The sequence below is a fragment of the Pleurodeles waltl genome, chromosome 10, assembly GCF_031143425.1.
Source record: "Pleurodeles waltl isolate 20211129_DDA chromosome 10, aPleWal1.hap1.20221129, whole genome shotgun sequence".
NCBI lineage: Eukaryota > Metazoa > Chordata > Amphibia > Caudata > Salamandridae > Pleurodeles > Pleurodeles waltl.
In genome coordinates, this window is record NC_090449.1 from 435,653,235 (window position 1) to 435,674,788 (window position 21,554).

At 45.2% G+C, this 21,554-nt stretch overlaps 1 protein-coding gene across 3 annotated transcripts in view; it reads left to right on the forward strand.

Annotated features, from left to right (window-relative positions):
• The window catches only part of PPL (periplakin), a 453,724-nt gene that overhangs the window by 311,148 nt on the left and 121,022 nt on the right, over positions 1-21,554 (forward strand). For all 3 annotated transcript variants that reach the window (XM_069210696.1, XM_069210694.1, XM_069210695.1), the window contains exon 13: positions 17,247-17,344. In XM_069210696.1, the coding sequence (XP_069066797.1) occupies positions 17,247-17,344 (98 nt within the window). The remainder of the gene's footprint in view (positions 1-17,246; positions 17,345-21,554) is intronic.

Sequence of the window (21,554 nt, forward strand, 5' to 3'; positions counted from 1 at the left end):
GTGACCACTTTCAGTAAAAAGGAAGCTTGGGTCCTCAATACCAACTTATCTGGGAAGAATATTGTACAAGATGGGTTGACAGAAAGAGTCTGCAGCTCACTCACATGCCTAGCTGACGTTATAGCGATAAGAAAGACCATCTTTAATGTCAGAAGTCTTAATGGATGGCTGTGCAGCAGCTCAAAAGTGGTGCACGTCAGGAATGTGAAAACTAAGTTCAAGTCCGATTGTGGCATCATAAAGGGTTTTGGAGGTAATGCATGTAGCAAACCTTTCAAAAACCTGATCACAACAGGATATGTAAATAAAGAAGGCCAAACTAACAACCACAAAAAGCTGAAAGAACTCACAAATAGTCTTTAACAATGCCCCAAATAAGTCTTTGCTGGACAAAGGATAAAATGAACAACACAACTTCAGACAGCTTGGCTTGTAGTGGGTCGGTTTTTCAGTACCACACTAAGCTGCACATTTGTCCCCACAACCGTCGTAAACCAATTTAGTGAAAGGACGTCTTAGTGCCAAAATAACATGAATGATCTCAGAGAGAAGGCTGAAAGAGGACAAGGGCTGCAGCTCAATCTCAAAAGCATGGAGATGCAAATTGTGCAGGCCCAGGAGCAGTTCCCTGCCCTGCTGCTGCAGCAGAAGGCCTTTGCGTAGTGGCAGCTTGATCAGAAGATAGGTGCTCATGCCAGTGAGTTCTGGAGCCCACACTGTTCTGGCCCAATTTGGTGCCACTAGGATGACTTTGGCTCAGTTGTTACTGATCTTGGGCAGAAGCGGCAGTGGCATAAAGGCACACAGGAGTCCTGAGCTCCATTCTAGGTAGAATGCATCTCAAATTGAAAGCAGCCTTGAAAAGTCCAACGCACAAAACTGATGACATTGTGTGTTCTTGGCAGTGGTGAACAGACCAAGCCATGGTTCACCCCACTGATGGAAGATGATCTGTTCACAGTTCTCTCCCTTGATGGAAGATGATCGGCTTAGTATGGTTGCAGGCATATAAAGGCATGGCATTTAAAGATTCCACGAGGTGATTCCACCAGAGAAACCCGGAGCCAGAATTAGAATCACCCCCTAAATCTGGCTTGTGGCCACTGATGATAGAGAGGCAGGAGTTTGGGCTGTACATTGTTCCTGCTGTCCTGGCCATTGTCTTTGAGAACCAAGGTCTCGGCCACTACGAGCTGAAAAGCCTACTATGTTGGTGGAACGGTCTGGCTTAGATGAAACTGGAAACCCTAGTCCTAGCTACTGAGAGGGCGAAATTGTTGGTGGAATTTTCTGGTGGGGCAGAAAAATCCAAAGATGTGCTGTAGCCATGCTTTCCTTAATTTGTTCTAGGGTTGAATCCACCTTGTCATCAAACAGAACAAAGTCATCAGACAGTATGTCCCCCAGGGATGCTTTGACATCTCTGGAGAGGCCCGTAGACTTAATCCAGGTATGGCACCAAAGTGTCACACTGGTACCCATTGCTCGACCTAAGAAGTAGGTTGTGTTCAAGCTAAAATGTATTAATAAGTTTGCTGCATTATGACCATCCTGAAGAGCTTGAGTAAGGGGCAACCTGTGGGGTTCTGGAACAACTGATAAAACCTGTGATACTGTGTCCCAAAGGGCATGGAGTGGGCTGCCTAGAAGACAGCTGGCATTTACTTACCTCTGAGCAAGACTCGTAGAGGAGAAATCCGCTTGCCAAATGTCTATTTGGTTTCACTCACTATAAGGTAGGATGGTAGGGATGGTGTTAGGATTGACGTTACTGGTGGATGCCTTTTCCACCAAACGCTCTGGTGTGGCATGTTGTGTGAGAAAGGCTGGATCGCCCGATACAGGACGATGGCAATGAGCAACCTGCCTGTTAACAGGTGGATCCAAACATGATTTTGCCCAGTTTCCCAAAAGAGTATCCCTGAAAGCCTCATTAAATGGCAATACAGGCTCAGTATGGACCTGCCCAGGCTGAAGAACCTTAGTCAAAACTACAGTCTTCACCTCCATTGTAGGAAGCTGTAGGTCTAAGACTTATGCCATCCTTCGCATAACAACTGCAATGGTGGTGTTTTCCTCTGTAGCAGGACTGGGGGAAGGGCGGGGGCAAAAGGCAATTATCTGGTGAAGTATTTAGACCACTGGTGCATTGGAGCTCTTTATACCAATGTTCCTCATCATATTGTGGGATATAATCATTCCACTCATCATAATTGTCATTGTCTGAATGAGTGCGGCCTTGGTCGAGGTCGTGATGGATTCTGGTCAGAGTCTGATGGCACAATGGGCTGCAAATCCTCCTCTGGCATTGGCAGCATCGAGCTATGCCTCAGTGCAAACGAAAGCAGCACAGGGGGTGGTGCTGGAACTGAGGTCAGCACTGATGCTGAACCCAAATTAAGGTTCAAGGGGTGCAGACAGCAACAAGGGTGGACCAGTTGGTGTAGATCTGACTGGAGGCCCCTGTGAATCCTTGGAGGCCACAGGTGTGCTAGAGTGAACAGCTAAAGTGCAAAAAAATTGAAAAAGGCCTCTTGAGAAGGCCTCTACTTGCTGTGACCTCTGAGGCGGACCTGGGAACTTGTGGTGCATCAGGAAGAGGCTCTAATGGAGATCAGAAGCAAGATCGGGAGGCATTTTGATGCCTTTGCACCTTCCCTGAAGTCCAAGAGTGGTGCGAAGGGGCCATTTCCCACTATGACTACGCTTCCCTGCAGTGGTTCCCAACCTTTTGTCTTCTGTGGATCTGCACTTTATCATTGCTGGAACAAGGGGACCCCCACTAAATCATTATTGGAATCGGGGGACCCTCCACTGAGTCATTACTGAAAGCTAGAGATCTATCCTGTTAATATTATTTAATTTTCTAAGCAGTCGCAGACCCCCCGTGGAGGCTTTTCAGACCCTCAGTGGTACCCGGACCACAGGTTGGGAACCACTGCTCCACTGTGTTGCTGGAGAAGGCGGTTGGTGGCCTGACTGGAACTCTGCCTGCATACCTTATCCCTCTCCAGCCATGTTTTTTACCGGTTGTAGATGTATTACCAGTTAAAGAGGATGTGCTGTTTTCAAACCTGGTAACTCTGGGTCAGGACACTGAACCACTCATGGTATAGAACAGCAGTTTCCTCCAACCGGCGATACAGCTCTCCCATGCTCATAATGAGGGCCTTGCTTGGAAATGGCACTCTGTTTAATGTTATCTACAAAACAAAAACCATCATGGTTGCAGACTGGTGCAGTTTCTGCCAGGTGCTCATTCTGTCATATCCCTGTGGTTTCTGCTTCTTGCTTAGCATTGTGTCATAAAGGAATACTGATAGTGCACCTGGTAATAGCCGATGGAAGTTTCCGGCATTTCCAAGCAATCAGGATGGGAAATAGATCATCAGAAGAAAGTATCTTATTTATGAAGATGTGAGCTACTGTTTAAATTGTTGAGTTTGGATGGCGCTACGAGTCCAAGTTCTAATACATACTCTTCACCTAACCCAATTGTGTGAAAAATATTAATAACTTTAAATGTTTGCGTCACTGCAGACACAAATTAGACTTTCTTAGAAAAGCAAATGCATACCTATTTAAACAGTGTGCATAATAAATATCAAAGTCAGAATATTAAGGGTACCAACTATCGAGGACAAAATATCCAAAAATATCGACAGGCAAGCAAGTGTAGGTTTTCTCTACCTAACTCCACATATAGTTACCTACGTGGTACATATTTGTTCAACGTATGTAGATGTGGAGTTAGGAACAGTACATTTATACTTCCCTATACGCCCTTACTTTTTGATATTTTGTCCCTCGATATTTTTGAACCACAATATTCTTCATGTCAATCTTCTGTAGTACATTTGTTTAAACCGTAGTACAAAAACTGTACTTTAATAGCACTATTGTACTGCTACTTAACCACATAAAATGTACTTCTGAGTGAAAACAGTCTTGTTTAGTTAAATCATGCATACAATAAAACTGCCATACGTATCCTCATCTGTCCTAAAATTAATGGACACTTTATTATCAACCTAGATTTTAAAAATAGTCCCACTGACTCCAATTATATGTAGTTGGGTAAAATCAAGGGCGAGGAAGACACCATCCATTGAATGAGCTGTTTGTGGTTCCAAGTCTGTACATTCACACAGAGTAAGGGAAGTGCAGTTCAGAGATATTTCCTTCAATTAATAGTGAAGCTGAACCAATGTAGCAGCTACATTTTTTTAGTGGTGTAGTGCTGTTGTGAAACAGTTTCCCCTTTACCAGCCAATCGTCCAGATGTGGACAAACATGGATGGGTTGTCTGTAGAATACAAATACAGAGAGGCATTGTGAGAACACTGAGCATTGACATGATTCTAACTGGCAGGATAGCAAATATAGGTTTGTCACCTATCAAAAATGCCAGGTATTGTTCGTAATTGGGATGCATTGGTAGCTGAAGGTAGCCATCTTTGGCATCTTGTGATGTCAGATGGTCTCCTCCTGTTGTAAAGGAATGTACCCTATACAGTAATCACCTAAATTGAATTCTGTGCATGTAGCAGTTGAACGTTACATGTCTAAAATAATTTCCTGTGTTTTTTAGTATCTTCTATGACCTGGTCTACTGTAGGTCCAAACAGGTGTCCTCCAGCAAACTGGAAATTAAGCTGAGTTTGTACATCTGACGTAAACCCTTATACCCAACTATGGGTAACTTTTCATAATAAGATCTACAGTTATCTACAGTCAGTAGGTGTTTGACAACTTAAGGGCTGCCTGATGCCACCATGTACAATAGTCTTTCTTTCCAGGCCTACATCCTTGCATTTGTTTGAACAGTGTCTCCAGAAAAAAACTGGTTTGATGCTGCTCTTCTTTCAACTGTTGTACTTGGGCCACCAGCTGTTTGCTTTACGTGCCGGGGGAGCTGTGACTGACAAATGTCTTCTTAGAAGAATGTACAACCATAAAATTATCCTTTTTTTTGGTAAATCTTTTTATTTAACACCACGTGGCATACAATACATGTAAACAATGGAAATATGACATGACAGGCAATGAACGGGTGTGACGGAGTCCAAAATCTTTCCAGGACCTTTTGTCCACAGATCCCTTCTAGTTCACTTCTACCTACCCTCCTCCCGCCAATAGTTAGGAATCCAATCTCCACCTTTCTTGTGCCCATTTCCTTTTCCCCGGCACCCACTTTCTGCTCATGTACCCTGAGTTGTGCTCCATTGTCCCCATATCTTATCCCATTTTGCTGGGCACCCCCTGCTTAGACCTCTCTCTCTGTCCCGCAGCACCAGTCCATATCTGCCACCCAGTCTGCCCCCCACGGTCAATGGGGAGCCCCACAAACTTCTGGCCACATTCCTCTTAGCCACCCCTGCGGCCAACCTCAGCCATACTATCTGTTTTTTTTTCCTCCTCATTTCTCCTGGGATCGACAGGAGTAGCCACCTAGGGTCCATCGGACTCGGGCCTCCCACCACTCGGGACATCACTTCCACCACTTCTGTCCAAAACAACTGTATCTGAGGGCAGGACCATAGGATGTGATAGAATGTCCCTGGCATCTCACACCTTCTCACACAGAGATCTGATTGGGTGCGCCCTGAAGAGATAGAACTCGTGTAGTATCCGAAGCTGCACCAGTCAAAAGCGGGACCGAATTGCAGTTTCTCTAGCGCTTTTCAGCGCATCTGCCCAGTCATCTCCATCCATGGGACCTACGTCTTCCTGCCATGCCACCCGCAGTCGTTCAGTGGGGTTGGGGGAGATGTTGGGGAGCTATAAATTATTGAAACTGCCTGTTTTAGTAGTGGCTCAGCTAGGATCCTGTCTTCAAGTAGGGTTGTATCTCAGATGTGTTCCCCAATATGTTTGTGGCTACGCAGTGCATGGTGCAATCGCAAGTATTTGTATCTTTCCGCCTCCTGTAAGGCAAATTCCATCTGCAGGTCCTCAAAAGATATTACAGCATTGACCATCCATACATCCCCCAGGTGTTCTATCCCAATCAAGGCTGTTCTTGAGAACCCCTGCAGCGCACTCACTTCCCTTAGGAAGTTGCCAGTCCAGAGTGGGGCATGAGCACACACCACTCCCTCCTCCCTAAGGTAGTGATTTGCCTCTCTCCATGCCTGTACCACAGTCAGGGTGTGAGTCGGTAAGTCCTGGGCCCTCCGCCGACAGTTTAAGACCCCATCATAACCCGAGGCACCCATCTCTGCCCTATCGACCCTATAAGCTGGCTCCTCAGGTCCCAAAAAGGCCCATTAATTGATCAACACCAGCTGGGTCGCCCATTAGTACATCCGGGCTTCGGGAATAGCCAGTCCTCCATCATAGACCCCCCTCTGAAGCTTCCTTAGTGCTATAGGGGGGGGTTCCCCCTCCCACAACATTGATCTAAGGGCCTGATCTATTTTCCAAAAGACCATTTTGAGGCTCGCCACTGGTGTGTTCTGGAAAACATAAAGCAGTTTGGGCAGTGTCATCATCTTTTATAAGGCTGCCCTACCTATTAGTGTCAGTGGTAATTGTCGCCCATGTTCTACATCCCGCTCCAGCCTGTCTACCTGTGGGGTCAGGTTCATTCGGAGGAATTCTTTCAGGTCTCTGGTTATATAGATCCCCAAGTATTTGAAACCCTCAGGTGCCACAGGAATGTCTTCTCGGAGGGGCATCAGGGCTGTCTCTCCAGTCAGGGGGAACAGTAGGGATTTGTCCCAGTTAATGGTATACCCAGAGTAATCTCCAAAGGTGCAGAAGATTTGTAGTAGCCTGTCAATGGAGCGAGGCGGATCTGTGATGTATAGTATAATATCATCTGAGTGTAGAGAAATATGCTCCTTCCACCCCTCCCCACCCGGGATGCCCCGGACCAAAGGGTCCTGCCAGATCCAGGCTGCCAGCGGCTCCAGGGCCAATGCAAACAGCATATGGAAAAGCAGGCATCCCTGTTTCTTACCTCTCTGCAGTGCAAAAGTGCGGGAGTGCACTCTGTTTACTCTCACCCTCACCAGTGGTTTCTGGTATAGCAGCTTAACCCAGGCGCAGAACTGCAGACCCAGTCCCAGTTTATGAAGTGTGGTGAACATATAGCCCCACCCCAGACTGTTGAATGCTTTCCTTGTGTTTAGGGCCAACAACGCTGCCTGGCTGCCCCCCAGTGACTGTGTCACATGAAGCACCCCGTACAGTCGATAGATATTGAGTCGGGTGCTTCTCCGGGGCATAAACCCAGCATGGTCGGGGTGTACAATGGAGGTGATCACCATTTGCAGCCGGGTGGCCAGCACCTTGGCCAGTACCTTCTCCTCCATGTTTAATAGAGATATGCGCCTATATGACGCGCATTGCGTTGCCGGCTTCCCCCCTTAGGAATGACACCTATAGTTGCAATCCTTTGATCTTCTGGCAGTTGTCACGCATTTAGCGCCTCAAGGTACATTTGTGTTAGATGTGGGGCTACCCTGGTTTTCACATCCCAGTAGAGCTTTACTGGGAGCCCGCTTGGGCCTACTGCGTTTCCCGCATGTAAGGCACAACTTGCCTCCCCTATCTCCTCAGCCACCAGCTCACCCTCTGGTGCCTCTCTTTCTAACTCGGTGAGTGGCACCGGGGCCACATCTTTAAGCAGGTCATCACAGTTGTCCTCTGTCCTACGAGTCTTTGAGGAATATAGCTTCACATAGTAGCAGGCAAATACCTCCTCTATTTCTGGGCTCGATCTCTTGGACCCACCCGATTCGTCTAGTACCTCGCTTCCTCCCCTTTGTTTTTGGTCTCTGCGGACTAGCCATGCTAGCAGTTTGCTTGCCTTGTTCCCAATGTCATATATTCCCCTTTGAGTCGCCAGGGCATAATTCCTAGCCTCATCCTCCGCCAGCTCACGTAGTTCAGTTTGCTTCGCTATTAGGCATTGGCGGAGTTCTTCTGACCCGTCGCCTGGGAGTTGGTCCTCTAATGCTCCTACTTCCCTCTCTAGGGCTTCAATTTGAAGCTTGTTCTCCTTTTTATTTCCCCCTATCAGCGCCTGGGCCTGTCCACGAAGGACTGCTTTAAATACCTCCCATAATGTACATCTGGAGGACACCAACGCCTCATTTTCTTTAAAGAAGAGGTCCATCCCCTCCCGTAACTGTTCCCCAATTACCTGGTCCCTCAAGTACCATGGATCTATTCTGGGTATGGAGGCATAGTCACACTTCTGTCCCTTTAAAGTTATAATCACTGGCGAGTGGTCTGAAATACTTGTGTCCGTGCCTGGCCTCCCCAAAGTGACCTATGTATTGGCTATGTGTGTATATGCAGTCTATCCTAGAAAAACTGCCATGTGGGTCGGAGTAGTACGTGTATGCCCTTTCTTGTGGGTGCAACGCCCTCCAGATGTCTACCAGTCCTATCGCCTCTACAAACAATTTCAGTGGTCCCCACCCCCCACAAGGGGTGGGAGATTTAGTCTGCCTGTCCACCTCTGTGTCTGCCACAGCATTCATGTCTCCCCTTATGATGAGGATCCCAGCCGGCAGATCCAACATCTGAGTTCCAGTGGCCGGCAACGTTACCCCGTGCAGGCGTGGTGGGATGTACACTGAGCATAGATTCAACGTGAGCCCCTCCCATTGTCCCGTGATCACAGCAAATCGACCCATGGGATCTACCTAGGAGAGTATTAGTGTGAAGGGAAGTGTTTTCCCAAGCAGGATGCTTACCCCCTGGCATCGGAGGAGTATCCCGCGTGCACCATCAAGGTGTATCCAAATCTGTTTAGTGCCTTATAATTATTCCCCCTGGGTGGGTTTCCTGCACCAGGACTACGTCTGGAGTCACGCGCCTGAGGTGCTGTGAGACTATTGTCCTCTTAATTTTACTCCCCAGCCCATTAACATTCCAGAACATAATGCTCAGTCCATTATGCCAACTACCAGCCATCATATGCAGTTTGGCTGGACACTATGTCTCGCTCCCCCCAGTCATCGGCTCTTTGCCTTTGCGGTTGGGTGCCCTCTGTGAGCTTCGACCCCTTGATCTCAACTTGTGTATGCACGTGCCTAACATTTGAACTTGTATCTTGAACTTTCCTCCCCCCCACAAACCCCTCCTCCCTCCCTGCTGCCATGCCTCATTGGACCCCAACACCCCCCTTCACAACTTGGCAGAGTGCCTGTCACCCCAACCCCTTCAATCCAATTTGTAGGTGCGGTCTGCGAACCATTGCAGACAGACAGCCATAAGTCCTCTGCTTCTATCTGACCCTGTTCATTAATTGCTGTATAATCAGACTGATGGCAGGGGTCAACACTTAGGGGGTTATTCTAACTTTGGAGGAGTGTTAATCCGTCCCAAAAGTGACGGTAAAGTGACGGATATACCACCAGCCGTAGTACGAGTTCCATAGGATATAATGGACTCGTAATACGGCTGGTGGTAAATCCGTCACTTTTCCGTCACTTTTGGGACGGATTAACACCTCCTCCAAAGTTAGAATAACCCCCTTAGTTTCACCCGAGGTCCTGGGCCGAAATATAGATTTCCGCCTCAGGCACAGCCCATCTCTCCTCCTGTTTCTTGGCTCAAGTCCAGACCCCCCTGGTCTGATGCACCCTCCGGGTTAGATGTAGATTGGTCTTGCAGTCCTCCCCGTGCATTTGGGCTATTCTGAGATTCCGCTGTGGACCGGAGGGGGCTTGTCTGGGCGCGTTCTGGAGTCCCTCTCTCTCTTGCTCTCTCTTGCCGCTCAAGGGCCCTGCGGCCCCGTCATTCCATCTTGTGCCAGCCCTCTAACCAGTCCCCTGCTTCCTCCGGAGACTGAAGCAACCAGGATTTGCCATCTTGCACTATTTTTAGTTGGCCGGGAAGATCATCATATATTTGATGTCCTTTGCCCGCAAGGACCTCCTCAAACTGGCCTCTCTGTTTCTGGACCAGAAGGGTAAAGTACGGGAAGAAATGGATCAGTGTATTTTCCCACTTCAGGTCACCCCCTGCTCTGGCTTTCTGGAGAATTGTGTTGCAGTCTCTGAAGTTGAACACTGTAGCGATTATTGTTCGCGGGGGCGCACTCTGTGTGCTCATTCGATGGTAAAGTAGTTCAACAGGCATTTGGGCCCCATTTTGTTCAGGATGAGGTCCTCTACGAATAGTTCTGTGCAATGTCCTTCTGCTTCTTCTGGGACTCCAGTAATCCTAATGTAGTTGCGACGTGCCCTGCCCTCTTGGTCCTCCAACTTCATCTCCATCTCAGTCTGCTTCAGTGTCAGGTCTCGTACTTGCTTTTCAGGTCGTTTGTTTATAGCCTGGAGCCCGTTGATCTGACCCTCTCCTGCGGTGACCTTATCTGTGACCTTGTGAAGGTCCACTTGCAGTAAATTAACATCCAGCGTCACCGCATCAGTTTTTGGCTCGATGTTCCTTAGCACTTGAATCGCATCCATAATTTCCTGCAACAAAGGGTCTCCACTCTCTGGGTTTCCCCCTATAGGATCTTGTGTGGTTCTCACCGATCCCATTGACCCAAGCTGCACTGTTTACTTATCTAGACTGTTTGCGTTGTATGTGGGCCTCGGTTGCGCCCCATGTTGCCAGGTCTCTTACGGGGGCGCTCTTCTGGTCTCTATGCCGTGAGTCAGTACTTTTACACCATGTGACAGGTTCTCTGCCCCCCCACCCTCCCCCCCGGGTTAGTTGAAGGCGTCTTCTCTTTCATGCCAGCACACAACCCAGTCTGGCAGCACTCCGTGTCCTGGGCCCAGTGCGATCACACAGTGATCTAGGTCAGCCCCAGGGCTTCTGATAGGCACAAGTGGGGTGCTAACTGTTGGGACCTCTGCTCCTACCTTTCACAGAGGTGTAGCGGATCTCATTCCCCTGGCCCCCTCCTGTTTACGTTGGGGGCTGCCATGCATTGACCGTAGGCCCGAGAGGACTCTATCAGCAGCCCCTGCCTCAGCGCTGGTCTCCCCATCACTGCCGCTTCTGCCCGGTCACTGTGGGCGACGAGGGCAGCCGGTGGCGTGGCCCAGGCACCCCGTTTGTGTCGCCTGCTCTTCATGCCCTGCAGCACTTTACTGATGTCTCTTTCTCGTCGTGCTGGTCGTCTGGGGGCTGCAGGGCCTGATCCCCCCACTTCAGACCCCTCCGAGGTCCAAGGTGCCCCCTCCGGAGCTCACTTGACTGTCCCTGTTGCTACTGTGGATCGGGGGGGCCCATGCACCTCAAAGGCTCCACTCCCGGCCTTATTTATGTGCTTCCGGCCCCCAACTTGTTTTCTCTCGGCTGCCGGTTGCTTCGTGGTCCCAGCCACACATCTCCTTCTAATGTCTCCCGGTTCGTGGTGTTTCAGGTCTCGGGAGGCTCACGACTGCTTGCGAGTCTTTCCCCTGCCTCTGGTCCGGATAGGTGTAGTGGATTTTATCGGGCCTTGAGGCACCGTTATGGAGCCGCTCAACTATGTGGCCATCTTGCTTTGTACCAGACCAGGCCCCCAACCATAAAGTAATCCTTAATATGTTATCTGATATTTAGGGTGTCTTATGGGGCTGTCTTGAATTTGGGTTTTTTGTATTGCCTAACTGATCAGGTTTGATGTTCCTCTTCAGATGTTCAGCTGTTGGCTTCATAACTTCCTTTGGCATGAATAACAACAACCTATCCTCTCAGTACAGATCTGAGTATCCATCAAGACATGTCCTTCATCTGCCTCCAGGGGTATTCCATGGCAAAGTGAATCTTTTTTAAGAGCAGTGCCTTATTGTGATATCTCTTCTAGCAAGGGTGATCTTACAGGATAAGAGTCCAAAAAGCCATTAAACAATGAATTATACATTCTTTGAGTATGGCCTGTAAATCATTATCATGACAACCAATCTGTTGGTGGAATTACTCTTAAGTGCAGTTCTGTAAATCATATTTTGAAATAGAGGTACCTTGTCTTACAGGTAACATTGAAGTATCAATTTTATGTGTAACTGTTGTTCTAAGCACCATGAGTTCACTGCATTGCATTGCGTAAAGGCTTTTAGGGGTATGGAGTAAACAGGCATCTTCCAGACTACTCTTCTCTTTTGGTAGTTTATAAAACTGTAGGCCTAGGAATAGTGTGCCCTTTAGTTGTACTTTTTGGGTTCAAAACTGTGGGTACTTGAATGATGGTCAGTTTCATCATCAATATTACTATCTTAGTGCTGATCTTCCATGTCCTAATACTGTGTTTGTGTTTTGCTTGCTTTTCATTCACTTATGAATCCAAGGTGGAGTCAAACAAATTCAGTGTAGGTTTCAGTGGGTTTTTCAGAGTCAAAACAGCCAGTTGTTATTTAGTTTGTCTCAAGATTTTCAGAAACATTTTCTTGCTCATATAGATCATTTATTTTTAGAGTAGCCCGAAGTGACTCCTTCATTTTGGGCTCACAATAACGTGTTTCATATTTATTTAGAAAATAATTACCTTTCAATACCAAAGTGACTTGTTCAAAGATTTTCCTGTGACTACCATTGTTGTCATAATCATAGGCGATCTGTCACACCACACCTGCTAAAGAGCTTTCAAGTGGAAATAGACAGAATATAAAAAGAACATTTTCCAGATATAAATGTATCCAGATTGGGCTTGTCAAAGTGTGGCTCGCACCACTATCATAAGAGCTGAATTCAACAGCTATTTGGCTGATTATGTTGAAGATGAAGCCTATTGACAACAGTAATATCCAAACTCATAAACAAAAAGCAAATGATGAAACTGGAGTCTACGTGGGCTGTTGTGTGATTTTCTGTTTAGAATTGTTGTGGGTCACCCTTAGCACCCAGGTTGGGCACCCATATTTTAGCATTAGGCCCATAACCTGTGTCTTTTACATTTGATGCATTGTATTCACTTCATATTTTGTTAGCACAGGTAGCTTATAGCTCATTGTTTTTATACTTTAATTGGCTGCTTCCTTCCAAGAAGACAGAGTTGTTTGCACTGCGCATTTTAACATCCCTTTGTACAAAATGCACTCTGTACTTTGTTTAAGGCTGTCATGTTTGCTACATGATATTCTAACTCCTATTGCCACTCCAGGAGCTCAGGAGTCTGTTCCTATTTTCTAAGCACATCAGTTTGACAGGTTTGTTCTTAGAACTCTCTTTGGGTAATTATATAACAACATATAGGCCTAAAGGGGGCAGAGGGCATTCCAGTCACGGCTGTCCTGGGACACACATTATTTCACAGACATCTTGCTGACCCTGACCCTGGCTCTTCAGCTTCCCAAAGAGGATTGCCATCCAGACAACAGGCAGACCCTTATCATCCTACTCAGGTATGGGGTCGGGTCACTCCCTTAGATCGGGATAGGCAGAAAGGTTACAACCTCTATGCTCTCAGACCTAGACATAAGGTGTAGGAAGGAACCTCTAGACTCTCTAGGAACATACAAAATGGTTGGGTTGTTTATCTTCTTTACACTGGTTGTAACGATGATTACCGTACTGTTTCATCTGCCTCATTATCACAGCTCATACTATTTAAACCAGGATGCAATTGCTTCAATAAATGCATTGAAATGCAGCTTGCATCTCATGCTCTGCCTTGGCATGTGTGAGTCACTGAGCAACTCAGCGAAAAGGGTATGTTCTGTTCCCCACGACATCCCTGAGTAGTCAAAGTTTCAGATTTAGATTGCCACAAATCACCTTCTCCTTCTAGGGTTAGGTGAGGCAATGTGGGCTAGCCAGGAGACAGTCCGACAACTTCCAAACAGTGTGGAGTTGACTCTGTCTCTCACATTCGGTGGTGCTGCCGCCCTAAACATGCAGACTTATTATCATTATAGCAACTGCACGATAGTATCACCATATTAACTACTCTAAAAGGTGCTCCATGTCCACAGCTTCTCAGTGGTTCCCTAATGACCCTCCACTAGTGGGTCTGTGGAAATCCACTTGCCCTATCATGCATCATCACCTCCCAGAGTGAAGCCCTCATAACCACCATCAAGAACCCTGTGGAACGTGTAGGGTTACAGTGTCGCACAGGCTCTCATTATTCTAATGAGACTACTGGATTTTGAGCAGCAAGATCATCTACACTGTGGGGGACTGAGTATGACCCACGGCAGGTGACACTTGTCGCTCCAAATACGGGCTTTGCTCCGGCTAAGTAGCAGTGCCTCATCTCTCCCGAAAGGTAGAGATGATTGGGCAGCCGAGCGCATGACATATTGGTACTTCTCAGGGAAGTTGTGGTCACTCAGGTCACAACTGGTTCTCTCATACACAGTGCAGTCTCATATATAAATGACAATAGAAGCAGTATAAGTTTTAAAGATCAGTTTAATAAAACAACTGCATTTTGGATAGCAAAGCGTGAGCTGTAATAACCAGAACTACACAACACAACAATATTAAAATAGTGATGATAAGAGTGAAGCATAAGAATAATGCTATCAAAGTGCCACTAAAGTCGATGGACTATTCCCTATCTAAATTATATTTCGAGCACAGCATGTTAAGCTCTAATCCTGCCTTTCAGGTTCCCCTGGAGGACATCAACCCTCATACCAGAGCAAAGGCCTGTGATCTGCGTCAGCATCTGCAGCGGAGCATTCAGCATACAGTTGTTGTTCCCTGGCTGGAATCTCCCTCTTGACGTGTACTAGGACTAGAAAGTGTTTTTATAACTAACACAGCAGATGTTCTAAGAAAATGTCCCTATTTAAGGGTGTGTATTTTCTACGAATGTTGGAGACTAAACTTCTACCACGTTTACAGGTAATGTACCAGACTGTAGCCTTGACTGAAGCACAGGGTGATCAAGAATGTGTTGTTTGAGAACACATTGCTGAACTAAGCAAAACTGTTTGGTAGAAGAAATTAACACAACACCGTAAAACTGGTTATTGTAAAAATAACAGTGTGAAGCTGAATAAAATATATCTAGGTCAAGGTTCACAGCGGACTAGTGTATTAAACTAACGTGTATGGAGCTATACTTAAAATGGCTACACAACAACAGTTCCAGTACTTACCTGCAAAGAGATGCTTCTGGGAGTGAGTGGTACTAGCTATGGTCATGGTGCAGGTGGTCCAAAGCAATTGGCAAGGGGGTTCCAGAAGCCAATTCTCTAAATAATCCAGTCTTTTCTCTAAGCAGCCTCCCTCATCTTCAGAGAGAAAATCTTTATTGTCATTTCATGTTGTGTGGGATTGTGAATGTGTGTTTGAATTTCCCTTGCTGAACCAATAGCTGTGCTTTTTCATTGATCAAACTCTCAGTGGGCACGTGCTCCCATATCCATGCTTTTCTCCCTTAATCTAAATATTTTCTTTCTACTGGCCTACACAATTTTACATACAAAATGAGCTTCCCATCTGCTGTTTGAGGATTCGTATACCTTCACTAAGGTTCTTTCCCTAGCCCATAGACTCACTACTTTGTCGTATATTGCAATGCCTGGAAGAAGGTACTCGGACCATATTGCTGAGTCCTGTTAACTATGAGTGTATAGCGCCCTCAAAATCTCTGAAACGACACAGTGAACCATCTTCTGTGCAAATGACAATTATCTTCAATGTTCTCACATCAGACATAGGCATTCACATCTTGTGAAGAAGTCCGCAGTACTTCAGTCAAACTTGATATATCATAACATACTCAGCAGGTGGTTTGAGGGGGTCTACATGAAATGTTTTTACCATGGGGGAGAGGAGCTGGTAGATCTGAACTGAGGTGTGCTGCACTTGCCAGTTTGACTCCGATAGTGCTAGAGGTTTTCCCACCATTTCATTAAGATACTGCTGTTGCCTAGTCAAGAGTCAACAATAAGCTACATGCACATCAAAAGACACTATGGATGAGAAGAAACTAAACTACTGTAACACTATTGAGCATCATACCCTTAGGTGAGCCAAGTAAGACAGAGACGTGGCACTCTGTACATACATTTTAAAAGCACTAACATTGAAACATAGGTGCTCGGCAGGAGACTCAAGTAAGCCACGTAGCACCATGGGATATATTAAGGCAAAGAATCTTTTTAATACCAGTCCAACTCCTTTCAGCTGCTCTAAACAACAGAAGATGGATGTTGAGAAAATAGTTATTGATCTGCAACACAGGTTTGCATGTTCACATCTGTTAATGGTTCATATAGGTCCACCCAAACTTTCTTTGAGATCACAGAGGCTTAACAAACTTTAAACAATTCAATCTCATGACCACAAGTTGTGTTTCAAAAAATATAATCCTACTTGAGGTTGAACTACATCTCAGGAGGATGATAAACATGAAAAAGTGTAACCTATAACAGGATGCAGAACCATTGGGATATTTTGTTAGCACATTCTTTAATTTGTTTTCTACTTCATTTGTGTGGAGTAAAATGATGACAACCTGGATCCTTAGTGATTTGTTTTATTTGTGACTTGAAGAATAATAATGTGCCACAGCTTTTTCAGAATATTCTACGGGCTTGACAAATATGCACATTTTACACTGATTGAGGATCCTGGGGATAGAGATACTTTACAAAGAAACTGCTTCTCACCTCAAGATGACACCAAGGACAGTACAAAGGGAATACAGACGAAAGACATATTTTAATAGGCATACCTCACATCATCTAATGGCATGAAAAAGCAGTGCCTCTAAGGGACATCTTTAGGAATCCGGCTGCACCTATCAAACTTGCCATACAGGCTTCTGAATTTTAGTACTTTAATAGAAAGAGCGGGTGTTGTCACTGGAAACATCACCTCTGATTCTGACAGTTCTCTGCTGAGAGAATAGATGAGGTCCCCTTAAGACAAGAATAGGTGAGCTCAATTGCCCAGATGTATGGGTGCAGTCGACAAATAATAATATTGTATAGACCATTTATATTGCTCACACTACAGCGGAGTTGCCTTTTGATGTTAATATTATCCACTAAGTTTCTACCTGTTGCTTTGAGGTTAATTTCAAATTTCTGTAAGTGATGTATTAACTGGTCTGATCTATTTTAGCAGCTTAAACCCACAAATATCTAGCAAACATCAATATAATAGCTAGCTTCCAAATGATAAAGAATATGTACAGCTCAGGCGTATCCCATAAAGCTACTACTATTTCTGGCATACTGTGTTCACAATATTGTTTTCTGGCAAAAGTCTAGTGTTCAGCAGAGGATAGGCAGATGTTCCCTAGCTGATGGTTGCCATGATGCATGCCTGCAGATGATACACTTTAAAAATCTACATAAAATAGCTACTTTTGTCTTTGGCTGCAGTGTTGCCAGCCAGCACCGTGCTGTGAAACAGAAGACCGCTGGAGGGAAAAATGCCCTGCTCCGCAGATATGAAGATCTGAAGAAGGATCAGAGCGGAGGTAAGTCCTAATCAATGGGAGAGGGAGATATCCTTGGAGCTGTGCTCTTGGAAGGAAGGTTGTTTTGACAAATTTCTTCCTTAAAAAGAAGAATCTTTTTATTTGTGCACAGGACAGAGTTTCATATTATCCCTGAATACTATGTTTTGAGATGCTCTTCCTCTTAAGAGGCTGCATTTGCAGAATGTTATTTTTGTAGTTTGTATTTTATCAAGGGTTTGCAATACATTTTCTGTACCTGAAATGTTTTCAAATGTAACTTGATGCAGGCCTATCACTGTGCAGATCTTAAAATTAGGGGAACAGGACTGCAGAATTGAATCCAGACAGGCGTGCCTATCTGGGCATTTTACAGTGATTGTGAAAAAGAGGCAACCAAGACTTCTGACAGGTCAGTGCCACTCAAGAGAGCTGGTATAAGTCAGCCACACGCCAGCTGAGCTTGACCTATGACTGTCTCTGTGTGAGATGTACCCAGCTGATTCCCTCATGTCCAGACTACTTGTGTGTGAAGACTGTTAATAACATCAAAATTAAGTGCTTGTCAGAGTCACCAGATCCTCGGGGTCTGTGCACGTTCCCAACACTTCCACCACAAGACAGCTCCAATACTCTGATTATATTTATCACAGAGTCTAAGAGAGTCCAAGTGGGGAAAAGAGGATTAGGACGGGAACAGCTGGGAAGGAGACCTGTAGGAAGCAAAAGGTTAAAAGGCAACATCAAAATTATATCTCATGAAATCAGTACCATGCTACAACTCTAAGCTTCGTCTTTTCCGAAAAAACATGAACAACCCTAAAATAGTCCTAAAACTGACTAGGCTTTAGATGATTGAATGCCTGAGGAGGAAACAGGAAAAGTTAAATAGGACTTTCAGATTTGAGTACCTTCTTTAGCATGAGAATCAGGAAACACTCTGAGCAATTTCTAAACAACCATATGAATCTCCTTTTAAGAATATATATCAGGAACACACAGCATTACATCTAGAACTCTGGTATTGTTGTGTTCATCTCAGAAAAAACATTGGGAAGTCAATTGCACACATTGCAGATTTTTATATGAGTATTAAACACCATAAAGGATTGTGCACCATGAAATCACACAACTTAGATTCAAGGAATAAATCACTCAACGTGTCAACTTGAAATGCTACCAAGAAAATGTCTTAGAATAGTAGCGCACAGTAATTTACATTATTTATACACGAGGAAAGAATTGCACGTCTTGCCGATTCAAATGCCACCACACAAATGCCAAGAAATGGTAGCGCACAATGAACAACATGAAAAGCACTCAGGGAAAGAATCGCGTGTCTTGTCGATTCAAATGCCACCATGCAAATGCCAAGAAATGGTAGCGCACAATGAATAACATGAAAAAACACTCAAGGAAAGAATCGCGCGTGTTGCCGATTCGAATGCCACCATGTAAATGCCAGAAAATGGTAGCGCACAATGAACAGCATGAATTACACACGAGAAGTGAATCGCGCGTTTCGCCGATTCGAATGCCACCATGTAAATGTCAAGAAAAGATAGCGCGCAATGAACAACAAAGTTAAATGCTCATGAAACGAGTTGCACGTCTTGCCAACTCGTAAAACATCATGTAAATGTCAAGAAATATCAGTGCGCAGTGAACAACAATGTAATAACGAAGTCAAATCTTTATGGAATAAATTGCGCGTCCCCCCTATTTGCAAACCACCATACAAATGTCAAAAAATGGCAGCACACAAGTAATCTGTTATTCATTTAAGAATTAAAACAAGAATATGAAAATTCTCAATTACGGTGTTGGGAAATGTCCAAACACAGTCTTACCACCTGGAAACAGTGATCACCAATGAGAGATGAGTGCAGAAGACTGGAAAATCCAAATAGGCCGCCGGGACAGGAGCTCAGGAAGAAGCTGCTGCTCTGGACCGGGACCTCTGAATAGTGAGCACTGGAAGTTGGGCTGACTCTCTTTTATAGAGTCTTGGCCCAGCCTAGAACCACACCCAGGCATGTTGCAGGGAAAGTCTCTAGAAGGCCCTGGAAAGGGACCACACCCTAACACACTTTGAATATCTGCAGCAATACATTGCAAATGTACAGTATTTATAAGCACCTTAAAAATGAATCTTTTGGATGGAATTCTGCAATGCAAAAGGTTAAACAATAACATATCATCACAATGCATAAATTACATTATCTTGCGAGTGTTGGGTTTTTGCATTCTAGATGCCCGTAGAGCGCGCACTGTCCTGGTGTTGACAGTACTCCCTCTCCCAGGCGCGCTCTAGGGCCTGGTTTCTCTGGATTGAGACGATGAACGCGTCTCACAAGTACTGGAACATCAGATGCGGAAACCCATGAATTACTTTCAGGGCCATAACCTTTCCATGAGATTAAGTACCATAGGTTACGCCCTCTCAGTTTAGAGTCCAACACTTTCTTGACTTCATATTCTTCTTCCCCCTGTACTAGAGCAGGAGCTGGATGAGGGTGGACCTTTTGGACTGCCTTTTCTAAGAGGGAAGTATGGAACACTGGATGAATCCGTAATGATTTTGGCAATTGTAGTTTATAGGTCACAGGATTGATTTGCTGAAGAACAGTGTAAGGACCTATAAATTTGGGGTTGAACATGTGCTTTTTCTTGAAGTCTATATGTTTTGTGGAAAGCCACACGTTGTCACCAGGTTGATACTGCGGTCCCTCACAATGTTTTTTGTCATAATGCTTTTTGTTTTTTTTGTTGGCTTTTTCTAAATGTTGTTGAATCGATTTCTGAGTTTGATGCAAATGTTGAATGATTTCTGACACTGCTGGAGTGAGAGAACTTTCTTGAGGAATTGTGATGGGTAAGGTGTCAGGATGATAGCCAAACAAACCAAAGAAGGGTGTAACGCCAGTAGACGTGTGGAAGGAGTTGTTGTTGGCTAGCTCAGCTAACCAGAGCATTGATGTCCATGAATTAAGTGCTTTTTCAGCGTAAGCATGTAGGTATTGCTTCAAAGTCTGATTTAGTCTCTCTGTTTGACCATCTGTTTGAGGATGGTGGCTAGTAGATAGGGTAGATGTCACTTGGAGTGTTTTACACCATGTCTTCCAGAAGTTGGAGGCAAATTGCGAACCCCGATCGGAGAGGATCACTTTTGGCAGTCCATGATAACGAACCACTCTATTCATTAAGATAGTTGCCAGTTCACTAGAGGTGGGTAATTTCTTACAGGCAATGAAATGTCCATATTTCGCGAGACTATCTACTACCACCAGAATTACTGAATGCTGTTGAACCACTGGCAGACCTGTAATAAAGTCTAAAGAGATGTGTTCCCACGGACGACTTGGGGTTGGGAGTGGGTGTAACAACCCTTTCGGTTTTGAATGACTTGTTTTAGTGCGAGCACAGACTTCGCAGTTGTTTACCATTGTTTTTACATCCTTTGTTAAGGTAGGCCACCAAAAATAGCGTTGGATTAATTCAAGAGTTTTAGGAGTACCAGGGTGACCTGCTGTAGGTATAACATGCAACCAATGAAACACTATCTTGCGAAGTTTGGTAGTGGGCATGAACAAACGAGCATCGTGAAAGGGTAATCCTTGCTTGATTGATCTTTTCGGATCTGCTTGGGCCCACACCTGCCATTTTTCAACAGTGAATGAATTGCGGATGTCTTCAAAGAAATCTTCTGTTTTTATGATACATAGGACCTTGTTAGGAGCAATGATAGCTCTGGAGGTTTGAACTGCAGGCAATGTGGTAGACTCTTGGCGGGACAAGGCGTCAGCTTTGCGATTATCTTTACCAGGCCGGAAGGTTACCACAAAATCAAACTCGGCAAAAAACAGCATCCAGCTAATTGCAGAGGAGTCAAAAGTCTGGCAGAACTCATGAATAGAAGATTGCGATGATCAGTATATACTGTGACAGTATATTTAGCTCCCAACAAATGATGTCTCCATTCTTTAAAGGCGTCACGAATCGCCAGAAGCTCTTTTTCAGCAATGGCATAGTTTTGTTCGGCTTCGTTCAACTTCCGAGACATGTAAGCTACAGGATGAAGCTGACCAGTGTCTTTGTTTTGTTGTGACAAGACTGCTCCTATCGCCACATCTGAAGCATCAGCTTCCACTATGAAAGGTCGATCTGCATCTGGATGAGTCAAGACTGGGGCAGTGGAGAAAGCTTCTTTCAAAGTTGAAAAGGCTTGGTC